Source organism: Mustela nivalis (assembly GCF_964662115.1).
Source record: "Mustela nivalis genome assembly, chromosome: 5".
NCBI classification, from domain to species: domain Eukaryota; kingdom Metazoa; phylum Chordata; class Mammalia; order Carnivora; family Mustelidae; genus Mustela; species Mustela nivalis.
In genome coordinates this window covers 42,564,805-42,577,850 of record NC_139024.1, presented here as the reverse complement: position 1 = coordinate 42,577,850, position 13,046 = coordinate 42,564,805, and the positions used below count along the sequence as shown (strand labels likewise).

Below are 13,046 nucleotides of genomic sequence, written 5' to 3'. Positions count from 1 at the left end.
CTTTGTTCCATTGTTCTGCCCTTTTAAATCCAAAGCTTATTAACAGAACCACCATTAGAGGAATTCTCCTTTTTCTCTGTCATCATAAATAATACTAGTCAAACCCAAATAGTCTTTCTCCAGAAGTCACCCACCTCTGCCAATTTGATTGTTCTCAACATTTTTGGTAAGCTACGGATCATTTTGGATTCTAGCCTTAATAACATTTTGCATAGGTTAGTATCAGCATAGACCAGTACCAGGTCTGTAACACTGCATCATTAGTCCTAAGCCTGCTTTCCATTTTGTACATGTCATCATTTTATAATCTAAACTCTTGAGAGTGCCCTATTACAGTCACACTGAAATCCTTCAAACCTGTCCCTTATGCTTCTATATTGGGATATTTTGCAATTGCACAAATCACATTTTTGTTAGCTTGCCAGTCCTTTCTTAATCTTAAGCTGTAGTCCCCCCCCCCCCCAGCCCCTTCTTTTTCAAAGGAAATTTCTTTTTTTCCCTCAAAGGAAATTTCTAAAGCTTAAGCTTTACCACAGTACTTAAAAATCCTTAAGAATTTTGTGAGAAAATAAGTCTTTATTTCAGTAACAAACTTTACATTTAAAATTGAAGGTGGAAAAATTGTTCCCTGGTTTATCAGATGTTAGCATGCGTAAGATATAATATTTTGAAGGGTGGGAAGATGGGAGGAGAGAGCAGGTGATAACTTATACTTCCCAGGTAAATAGGATGAGGTCAGATCTGATTACATGGAGCTGCATTCACTCTGATACTTCTGGTGTATTTTTCATGTGTGTATGTAGAGCTTTACATGTCTATACAGAGAAGGCCAGAAGAGGTGACCCTGAAAATTAGATTTAAATCTGTTAGCAGTTTCTTTGTGTTAGGACATTTCTTACAGAAAGTCACTAAAAAGAGCACCTTAAAGACTGTATTAAGTACTTTTAGAAATACAGTTGGCCTGACTTGTTTCTCTTTAGTTTTGTGTAGTTTTTTTTTTCTTTTCTCTCTTTCTCTCTCTGTTTCTTTCTTTCTTGTTGTTTGATTTTCCCTTTTTGGGTTTTTTTTTTTTTTGGCCTTAGCTCCTCCTGTCTTCTGTGCCCTTAATTGACCTTGTCTTGGTATAAAAAAATAATTGAATGGAACATTCTATATTTTATTTCTAAAAATCACTTCTAAACTAGACTGCCATTTACTTATGTATGACCCTTAGATCCTTGAGGATCAGTGGCTGGATAGAATTAAACTGATAGAATTTAACTGTAGAAAACCTATAAAAGTGTTCACTTCCATTTTTGATTGATGACATACTTGTATTTAATATTATATTCTTCTTATATAATTAAATATAAATGTAGTGACCCCCAGATTTTCATTTTTACTAAAAATGTTTTTAAAATACACTCATCGGTGGGGCACCTGGGTGGCTCAGTGGGTTGAGCCTCTGCCTTTGGCTCGGGTCATGGTCCCAGGGTCCTGGGATCGAGCCCCACATTGGGCTTTCTGCTCTGCGGGGAGCCTGCTTCCTCCTCTCTCTCTGCCTGCCTCTCTGCCTACTTGTGATCTCTGTCAGATAAATAAAGAAAAAAATCTTTAAAAAAAAAATACACTCATTGGTTTTTTGAAACATCTTTAAGCGTTCTATTTTAATGAGTGTATTTTATAGTAGCATTAATGAATAAATATGTCAACTTAATTAAATTCAGAACTCATAATGAAATCTTATTTCACATGAAAATTTTAGTGTTACATACTAACTGGGTTCATCTGTGGCATGGAATTTTTTTTAGTCTTTAAAAATTCAGTTTTTTAAAAAAAAGATTTTATTTCTTTGAGAGACAGTAAGAGACTTGGAGTGGGGGGTTGGGAGGGGAGGCAGAAGGAAACTACCCACTGACCAGAGAACCCAATGCAGGCAGATCCAGGGACTCCAGAATCATGACCTGAGCTGAAGACAGTTGCTTAACCCAACTGAACCACCCAAGCACCTCTAGTCTATAAAAATTCTGTTTTATAGCAACCATGTCAAAAAATGAGTTATAATCATAAAGTTTTACCATAATCAAGTAATGACCATAAAGTTTCAGATTTAATGAAAAAGCAAACATCTTGATTTAAGAAATACTGAAGTCTTGGGCGCCTGGGTGGCTCAGTGGGTTAAAACCGCTGCCTTCGGCTCAGGTCATGATCCCAGGGTCCTGGGATCGAGGCCCGCATCAGGCTCTCTGCTCAGCTGGGAGCCTGCTTCCTCCTCTCTTTCTGCCTGCTTCTCTGCCTACTTGTGATCTCTGTCTGTTAAATAAATAAATAAAAATCTTTAAAAAAAAAAAAAAAAAAAGAAATACTGAAGTCTTTTAAGTAAAAAATTATATTTCTTATAAATATACTCCCTCAAGAAAGAGTGAGTGGTAGGGTAAAGATTAAGACTACCCCTAATTTGTAATTTGGACTCTGAAATACAGATTCCTAGAGGAGTGCCTCTCAGTCCTGTCTGTGCTTAAATTCCCTAGAGGGCGCCTGGGTGGCTCAGTGGGTTAAGCTGCTGCCTTCGGCTCAGGTCATGATCTCAGGGTCCTGGGATCGAGTCCCGCATCGGGCTCTCTGCTCGGCGGGGAGCATGCTTCCTCCTCTCTCTCTCTGCCTGCCTCTCTGCCTACTTGTGATCTCTCTCTGTCAAATAAATAAATAAAATCTTTAAAAAAAAAAATTCCCTAGAGAGTTTTTAGGCATTTCAGTGCTGGAGGCCTGCCTCAGACCAAAGTCTCTGGGTTTGAGCCCCAGGCTTCAGTGCTTTTTATAAGATCAACATAATTATGCGGCCATGGTTAAGAACCACTTAAGTACATCTTGAAGTGTTGTGTTTTTATTATTATTATTTTTGTGTGTGTGTGTGTGTGTGTGTGTTTTTATTATATTTCTAAGTTTGGATACTTGTGACAGTGCTACATTGATTTATTTTTTTACTGTGGTAAAAAAAATACAACAAAATGTACTATTTCATCATTTTTAATTGTGTAGTCAGTATTGTTAAGTATATTCATATAGTTGTAAAACATATCTTCAGAACTTTTCCATCTTGCAAAACTAAAACTCTGTAACTTTTTTTTTAGTAAGAGAGATTACACATTAGTAGTAGGAAGGGTAGGGGGAGGTCAGTAATGACCTGCTGAGCATTGAGCCTGACTTGGGGCTTAGTCTCAGGACCCTTAGATCATGGCCTGACCTGATGTCAGACACTTAACTAAGCCACCCAGGCTTCCCAATAATTTCTTTAAAAATCTGTAACAATTTAATATCAGCTCCCTCTACTGCATTTCTCCCAGTCCCTGGTTAAACACCATTTTACTTTTGGTGTCTGTGACTTTAGTTACCTTTGTAAGTAGAATTATATCATATTCACCTTTTGTGATTGGCTTATTTCACTTAGCGTGAAGTTCTCAAGGATCATCCATGTTGTAGCATGTCCCAGGATTTCTTCCTTTTTAAGAGTGAATAATAGTCCATTGCATGGATATACCACATTTTGTTTATTCATCTGTTGGTGGACATTTGGATTACTTCCTCTTCTTGGTCTTGTGAATAGCACTGCTATGAACGTGGGGCTGCATATGCATAAACGTGGGGGTGCATATGCATATCACTTGAAGACCCTCCTTTCACTTCTTTTGTCTACATACCCAGAAGTGGAATAGCTGGATCATATGGTAGGTAGTTCTGTTTTTAACTTTGACGAGCTTCCAGATTGTTTTCCATAGAAGTTGTACCATTTTACAGTCCCTTCAGTAGTGCACAAAGGTTCCAATCTCTCCATATCCTCACCAGCAGTATTTTCTAGGTTTGTTTGTTTTTAAATAATTATTCTGATGGGTATGAGGCGATACCACATTGTAGTTTTGATTTGCATGTCTCATCATTAGTTGGGTACATTTTCATATGTTTGTTGGGCTAAATGTCTGTTTTAAGTCCTTTACCCACTTTGTAATAGGACTATTTGATTTTTTTATTGTTGAGTTGCAAGAATTCTGTATATATTCTGGATATTAACCCCTTATCAGATACATGATTTGCAAATATTTTCTTCCATTATGTAGGTTGCCTTTTCACTTTGTTGATTCTTTCTTTTGATGCATTAAAAAAATTAGGTTTGATGTAGTTGCAGTTGTTTCTTTTTGTTGTCTATACCTTGGTATCATATCCAGTAAATCCTTGCCAAGCCCAGTGTCTTCAAGCTTATCATCCCCTTTGTTTTCTTCTAGGGGTTTTATAGTTATGGGTCTTTCATTAGGATCTTTAATCCATTTTGAGTTATATAGTAATTGTCCAGCTTCATTCTTTTGCATGTGGACATGAGTTTTCCCAGCACTGTTTGTTGAAGAGACTGTCCATTTCTCACTGAGTGATCTTGGCACTCCGGTTAAAGATCATTTGGCCATGTCTGTGAAGGTTTGTTTTTGGCCTTTTTGCTCAGTTACATTGCCTTTATGCCTATATGTCTGTCGTTATGGTAGTACTACACTGTTTAGATTACTGTAGCTTTATGAATTATTTTGAAGTGAGGGAAGTGTGACACTTCAAACTTTGTTCTTTTTCAAAATTGTTTTGGCTTTTGGGAGTCCCTTGAGATTTCATACGAATTTTAGGATGAATTTTTCTCTCTCTGCAAAAAATTATTGCGATTTGAGAGGAATTGTATTGAAATCTACAAAGTTTTGGTAGCTGGACATCTTAACAATATTAAGTCTTTGAATCCACAAACATGGGGGCGCCTGGGTGGCTCAGTGGGTTAAGCCTCTGCCTTCGGCTCAGGTCATGATCTCAGGGTCTTGGGATTGAGGCCCACATCGGGCTCTTTGCTCAGCAGGGAGCCTGCTTCCCCCTCTAGCTCTGCTTCCCCCTCTAGCTCTGCTTACTTATGATCTCTGTCTGTCAGATAAACAAATAAAAAAATCTTTGAATCCACAAACCTGGGGATCTTTCTACTTGCATCTTTAATTTCTTTCAGCCATGTTTTGTAGATTTCAGGGTATAAGTCTTTCACTTTCTTCTTTAGGTTTATTCCTAAGTATTTTATTTTTTGTTGATACTACAAATGGAATTGTTTTCTTAATTTCCTTTTTAGGTTGTTCATTGTTAGTATATAAAAATGCTACTTATTTTTGTATTTTAATTTTTCAATCCTATAACTTGGCTAAAGTCTTTCTAATTGTTTGCTTGTTTTGTTGAATTCTTAGGGTTTCCTACATAAAAGATTATGTCATCTGTAGGCAGATTATTTTACTTCTTCCTTTCCAATTTGGATGCCTTTTTTTTTTTCCTTGCCCAAATGCTAAATTGTTTTTAATAGAAAATACAAACTATTTTTTAAAAAGGAGTAGTTGATACGAATTAAGGTAGGCCATGGTGAAAAGTTCAGAATCTACTCTTTGAAATCAAAGGGAAAATATTGGAGCATTTTAACCTGAGAGAAGATGTGATGTTGTAAGAGTGGATGCAGAAAACTAGCAGAGTGGTACAAAGTGGTCTGATGGATAAATGACAGGCCGGGAGGAATGGATGAATGGCAGGAGTAAAGATGGAGAAAAGTGAATGGGATGGAGTATTTAGGCATTAGAAGTAACAGAGTTAGGTGGTAGATTGGATATGTGGGTGAGAAGGCACAAGAGAGCTTTTTTTTTTAATGATTTTATTTATTTATTTATTTGACACAGAGAGAGAAATCACAAGTAGGCAGAGAGGCAGGCAGAGAGAGAGATGGCAGGAAGCAAGCTCCCTGCAGAACAGAGAGCCCGACATGCGGCTTGATCCCAGGACCCTGGGATCATGAACTGAGCCGAAGGCAGAGGCTTTAACCCCCTGAGCCACCCAGGCGCCCCACAAGAGAGCATTTTTAAGGCCACTGTTAGGTTCTTGGCTTGAACATGACTAAGTGAATTGAGATAATAGATACTGTGGTATGGAGATGTCTGTATGCAGAGTTTGAGATGCTTGCTAAATAGCTAGTTCAGAGATGCTGCAGAGGAGATTGTGTGCAAATCTGGCCATGGAAATACATGCACAGTAAATAAATTGACTTTACTTTGAAGAAGTCCAGGACCTAGTTAGTCTAAGCTTTGGTGCATAGGACATGTTCATTGAATATTTGTGTAATGATCGGTCACAAAAATTGAATTTAGATACTGTAATATGTTTAAAGCTAATTATCTTTAATGTAGAAACTAGTACTTTTTTAAATACTATGTAAGTGGCATTCTATGAGAAGAAGCCATTCTTTCTTAATTGAACTGGCTAAATTAAATTGAACTGGCTAAATTACTGATTTACATTGTCATTTTATGTCATCCAGCTCTCTTGATAGACTCTAATGTGGTAAAACCTGTGTTTCTGTTCAAGTCCATAAATAGAGAAAATAGATTAAAAGTCTGCACACAAGTAAAATTCAGGATATTTTTATTTTTCTGGGATGGGAGTGGGAAAAGCAGAGTAGGGAATGAGGTATAATGTGACTAGCTACTCAGGGATAAATATAAAACTTTTTTCGTAAGTCTGGCAAGCCTGAAAACAGTTAGTCTTTGATGTGATATTATAACACTGTAAGAAAAAGCATGTCCTGGATTGGAGAGAAGTAGAGAAAGATAGAAGGAATGGGAAATGGAAAGCAGTGAAGGGGAAATGAAAAAAAGGCCAGGGAGAGTAAGCATTCAGCAGGTTCTGAACTGAGTATTAGTATGTAATCTACTTTTGATCCATTTGAATCCCGAGCTTCAGAATACATGATTAGTTTCCTTTAACAGTTAATGCTACTTCACAGCTCTTGACTGCTTTAAGTGCCATTCTAATCCGAAGTAGACACACTTAATATGAATATGTTCTTCTCATCCCACCACTGTATTAAGCTGGAAGTCAGAAGACCCATTATTCCGGTCCTGGTTCTGTCATTAACTGGCTTTATGACCCTGTGAAGTTAACTTACTTTCTTTGAGCCTCAGTTTACTCATCTGCCAAAAATGATGGAGCTGGACAAAATGATCTGTAAAGTCCCTTCTGCACTAAGATTCTATATTTCTTTGGAATGAATCAGTTTTCCCCTAAGTGTAGCAGTGGTTTCCCATCATTAGAAAAATAAAAGTCTGTGTTTTTGAATTTTATGTTAGCATATATTCTCCTGTATATTAGCACAGAAATTATTTTGCACAATCTGTCATTCTAATTTATATGTTGCTATTTGAGATTTTTAGGGACTATTTGAGATTCTATTCAGTGTCATCAGTTTTATTAAATACTTGCCACCTTTAAATCATTTCTTTGCCACAATCCTCAGAATTTGTTGATTATGAATTCTAGTGGGAGTATTTTAAGTAATTCTCAGACTTTTTATTGCTGGGTTTTTCCCTTTGAGAGAATTATTGTATTAGGAAAGTAAAGTTGCTTTTTAAGTCTATGACTATTTATGGCCAAAACTTTAACTTCTTTTTTCTCAAATTTTCATTTACAATCTTTCTTGGTTTTGATTTGACAGTGAACTGAAGGGTGAAATGATACTTGTGATATAATTGTGCAAGGGGAATCATGTGATACTAAAAAAAGAAAAGTTAATAACCTGTATATGTAAGACATTACTGTCAGAGGCACAAGAGAGTTACACATTTAGTTTTATTTATCTGTGTTCAGTCTTCATACTTTTTGATTTAATGTGGCAGAGAGTAGAATAAAGTCTGGCAGGTACAAAGGTCTAGACTTAAAGAAAAGGATAGAATTTGAGATCCTGTGTTAAAATACTTATACGTTCATGGTTTTAATACTGAGGAGCCATGATTATACTGTTACATAGAACAATCTTTTCACAGTGGAATACAGTGCTGTTAAATCTAAAAAATAAAAGTACGAGCAGGTAGCAAAGGATATTTAAAGAAGGAAGAACATCTCTTACTCTCCATCTTTTAACCTACAAATTACTTACTAGATGTATCTTCCAGTCTGTTCATAAGTAGAGAAATTGTGTGTTTTATTTAGAGTATTTAAAATTTTATTACTAAAAACCTTCCAAAGGTTTTAGGCTAGCTATCACCAAGTAAATTTTTAAATATGATTTTCTTATTCTGGTAAAGAAAACAGGGAAGAGTTTAAATTTGCACTTGTTAAAATTTAAAGTCTCACAAACACAAAAAATAAAAAATTTTATTTGTAGTTGATCAAACAAGCAGTAGGAAATTCAAGTTTAAATTTGCACTTGTTAAAATTTAAAGTCTCACTCACAAACACAAAAAATAAAAAATTTTATTTGTAGTTGATCAAACAAGCAGTAGGAAATTCAGAATAGAAATGTATTATATGTAAGTGGTTCTTAAGCAAATGTTGAGGTTTACTGGTCGATGTTTTAAAAATTACAAATCTACAGAAATTTCAGTAGCCCTCCCCCCTTATTTATTTTTCTGTAGATATTTAATTTGTTCTAAAATATCTATTAGACTTCACCATTGTAAAATAAAAAATACATCATCAGTATTGAACACAATTTTAGTTGAATCTTGTCTAGAATATCCAGTGGTTACCAATATAAGTGTGCAATGCCCCAACACTGCAGATCTCCAGGAATGCAAACTTCTGATATTCAAGAATAAATGCTGTGGGGAAAAGAATTTAGTGTAATTTTAATAGCATGGGCTATTAGAATTTAGTGCAAATTACTTTTACCATAAAGAAGTTAATTAACCTCATTCTAAATGGTACTCTCAGGGGTAAAAATAGTTAATGCAACTTTTAAAAGTTAGCAATATAATTTTCTTTTGCTTATAAAGTCAGGTATTTCATAGTAGCATGACAGTTACAGAGAATTGCAAAGCAAAAAAAAAAAAAAAAATTAGTTCCTGTGCTTTAAAAAAGATATTCCGAGTATTTGTATTGCAAATGAATTATTGCCAAATGTTAATAATCTATTATGTCTTGTTTTTTAAAGTGAATGAATTTTTAGCTTTTGAGGGCCCCATCTTGTTGGATATGAGAATTAAACATCTAATCAAAACCAATCAGTTAAGTCAAGCAACTGCTCTAGCAAAGCTGTGTTCTGATCATCCAGAGATTGGTACAAAAGGTAGTTTTAAGCAAACTTACCTTGTTTGTCTTTGTACATCATCACCAAATGAAAAGTTAATCGAAGAGGTGAGTATGTTTTCTTTTGTTAGTAATTATTTTTAAAAATGAAGAAGTTAATTTTCAATTAGAATATCTTTGACTTCTCTTAGATAGTGAGGGACTGTTGTCAATCTTAAATTTTAGTATGCTCTGGGGTAGTGATTCTAAGCAGCTTTCAGAGTTATATGTAAACTGATTTCATCTAGCTTTTTTTTGAATTGAATCTTTACTGCTGAGATTAAATTCTGGGATGGTGGAGGTGGCTTAATAATTGAGTAGGATGTTTTTATTTGTCAGCAGTTGGACCTTAACTTTAGTTTTACCTGACTTCAGGATACTTGTAGATCTAACTGGCTAATTAAGTAACTATAGAATTTATATGACTTCCTCCTAAAAATATGTTCTCTGTTTTATACACATGCATATGCACACACACATGCATAATGTATTCCTAGGGAGAAGTGTACACACACACACACACACACACACGTATGTATAGATCTGTATCTATATATATTAAGATGAAATTTTTATTTGCATATTTAATGTAAAGTTTTATTTTCTGTGAGACATACGCTTTTTTTTTTTTTTTTTTTTTTTTTACTTTTTTTTTTACTTCTAGTTTGGCATAAAGCATAGTATTCATGCATTTGTTTTGTACTATAGAATTCTGAGATAGAATCATGGTCCAAATGGGAATTTGGATTTTGGAGAACTCATAATTCCAAAATGAAATTGGAGACAGGGTAGGAAAATTAAAAGTTGCTAAATAAGATACAGGCAATATGCATTTAAATAATTTAGATTAAAAAAAAACTATAATGTTTAATGGTGTTGACTTTGCATTTAATGCAAACAAGTGTCTTATATCTCTAATACAAGTATCCTTCAATAAAGAGGAGAAGAAAAATGACTAAAGGACACACTAAAAGATGTGTAACAGGAAGAATTGAGATACAAACCAAGACAAGAGAGCTTGTATAATCAGCTGTGTAGACAGATACTGTAATCAGTCTGGAAGAAGGATAGTGTCAGACAAAAAGCTGAATGCCTACATGAGGTTAGAGCTGGTTTAGGTAGTGATAATTTTGTGGGTTTTTTGTTGTTGTTGTTGTTGTTTTAGAAAATGAAGAGGAAAATGGTAGGCTTGGACCAAGATTAGAAGTAAGGTTATTGTGGATGGTGAGGATAATGAGGGTACTAAGAAGAGTGATGTCTGGCAATTCCTAGATTAGACAGAGTAGAGCTAAGGGTTGTAGCCTAGAAAATTATATCATTAGTTTGGACATATAGAAGATTGAAGTTTTCTTATTAGTTCAGAATAACTATGTAGACAGTTAATTGGCAGACAGAGTTTCTTGAGATAGCTTTTGAATTTTAGGATTTTTTTCTAAAATTCTTAAATTATTGTGTTGCTATATCTTAGATACTTTTCAGCTTCTTAATAAAGCTTTAATTATCAGTTCATTCCTTGCCCTTATGTCAGTCTATCCATCTATCTATTCTTCCTTCATCAGATTTTTATTAAGTGAATGATGTGTGATGTCTAAGCCCTGGGGGTTAAATGTAAGTTAAGGCATAAGTCTTGGCCTAAAGAAACTTAACTTCTAATGGGAAACTATCTAAATGTAGGGTTGTTAGGTTAGCTCTAAAGTCCCTGCTTGAAGTTGAAGACTACGAATTTATAATCTGCAGGAAAAATCTATATTTCTAACTCTGGAATAGTCAAAAGATTTTGTAGAACTGAACTTTAAGTTCCCCTTTTGGTTTAATTTTTCAGATTTGAGTAGCAGCAGCCTAGCTTGATTTGGGAGATCCTCAGGAAAATTCTCTGTGAGGGCCTCAGGTATCTCTGATATCATATAAAATGATTTTTTTTTCTTCTTACATTAAGCAGGTAGAATTAAGGCATTCCTTGTTTCTAAGCAGAGTTCACCAAAAATTTCTGTACCCTACTCCAGAAACACCACTAGATCTTAAAGTGCAGAACAGGACAGGATATGTGTAAGTCGACACATTCCTTGTTAAAAGTCCTCTTTTGCTTAGAGATTGTTTGGTTACTCTTTTATGTTCCTATTACAAATAGTAGAAATTTTCTCTTCATTGTTCCATGTGAAGTGGGTTAAGATTGGCTGTCACCAAGGCCTGTATTTGCCCCAAGGGAAGGTAGTCACTTTGGAACAATTGCCCAAAGATATTGCCCCCTTCATAAGAGGTATGCTCTCTCTCTCCCATTCATTTGCTTTTACCTGTCTGGTTCTTAAAAACATATGAGTTTTTTACTTTGACTTCTTTAAGTCTGGTTCTTAAAAGCATATGAGTTTTTTCATTAGTGTGTGGTAGGAAGAGATATTGGAGAGAGTCAACCATGGCCTGAATTCTGTGGTCCTTTTGAGGAAATCCTTGTTCAGGGAAGCCAGTAAGCAAGGAATTAACTAGGATTTTCAGGATCCTTTCATTGTAATAGAAATAGCAGCTAGCACTGGTAGCTGGCTGAGGAATGGGACTAAGAGAGATGAGTGCCTATCTGGATTCTCTCCAAGGAAAACCTTGGCCTGTATTCTTGGTGTAGGTTTAAAACAAAGTGAGCAGTATTTTAGTATTTTAGAATTGTTTAGAGCCAGTATAGCTCTTGGTTTTGTCCTTAAAATAAACACAGAATTTAAAAAATAAATCCTCTTCCTCTCTAACCATCCCTTCTCCATTTAATACTTCCCCAAGTAATCATTCAGTTTGAAATTTGATAAATAACCTGATCCTTTTCTATGCACATGCATATATTTTTATATGCTCCAAACATACATATGCACACCCTGCCTGCTGTTCACTTTCCCCCACTTACTATGGATGTCCTTTCATATCATTCCACATAAATCAACCTCATTCTTTCTTCATGACTGCATAATTCCATAGTATGGATTTGTGATATCTTTGGTCAGACTAGATGACATTTAAGTGGTTTCCTTATTGTATACATCCTTTCGTTCTTGTCAGTGGTTCACTGGTAGGGCAAATTTCTGGAAACAGTTGCTGGATTAAGGAGTCTACATGTTTTAAATTAATTTATAGAGCCATGCTACCATCCAAAAAAGATGATGCCAGTTTAGGTTCCCATAAACAGTATATGAAGTTTCCTCTTTACTAACACTGGAAATTATTGGTCTTTTAAATTTTTGCTTGCCCGAGAGTTAAAAAATAGTAGCTCATGATTTGATTTTATGTTTTTTCAGTATGATAGGGTTACCATTTAAGTTATTATTATTTTTTTTAAAGATGTATTTATTTTAGAGAGAGGGCCAGTGGGGGGAGGGGCAGGAGGAAAGAATCTTTCAAGCACACTCCTTGCCTAGCAGGGAGGTGGAGGTAGGAGGTGGAGGGCCAAGGGCTCTGTCCCAGGAACCATGAGATCTATGACCAGAGTTGAAATCAAGAGTTGAAACGAAAAGTCCTATGCTCAACTAATTGAGCCACACAGGCACCTTCTAAATTCTTTTTTAATTGGAAAGCAATTTTATGTAAGCAAGACTTCTTAAAATGTGATGAAAGCCAATACATTTTAAAAGTACACTTGGTAATTGTATATAGAATACTGTTGAAGTGTTCTGTGCTTTTTGAATACCTGGCATAAAGAGCCATATTAAAACATAAAAGCCATTATTCACATTCTTAAAATTATTTTTGTTTTACAGAGGGAGTTAGCATAATATGTCTTTAACAAACAGATCATTCTGACTTTGAAAATTTATTCACAGTTCTAAATTTACTGGTGTTTAAATTTTTGCTCATTTTTCAAAGCAATAGAGAAAAGATATCTATACTATATAGTCATTAGGTATATAATGGTAATTCCTACTGTGTGCTGCCTTGGATTAAAAAAATAATTCTTGTTCATTGATAGCTATATTTGACTTGTACTT

The 13,046-nt window shown here is 35.0% G+C and overlaps 1 protein-coding gene across 8 annotated transcripts in view; it reads left to right on the top strand.

Annotated features, from left to right (window-relative positions):
* ZNF292 (zinc finger protein 292) overlaps positions 1–13,046 on the top strand; it is a 96,017-nt gene that overhangs the window by 60,616 nt on the left and 22,355 nt on the right. For 7 of the 8 annotated variants that reach the window (XM_082730627.1, XM_082730628.1, XM_082730629.1 and 4 more), the window contains one exon: positions 8,954–9,156. The exons of the other annotated variant lie outside the window; for it this stretch is intronic. In XM_082730627.1, the coding sequence (XP_082586753.1) occupies positions 8,954–9,156 (203 nt within the window). The remainder of the gene's footprint in view (positions 1–8,953; positions 9,157–13,046) is intronic. 8 annotated transcript variants of the gene reach the window in all.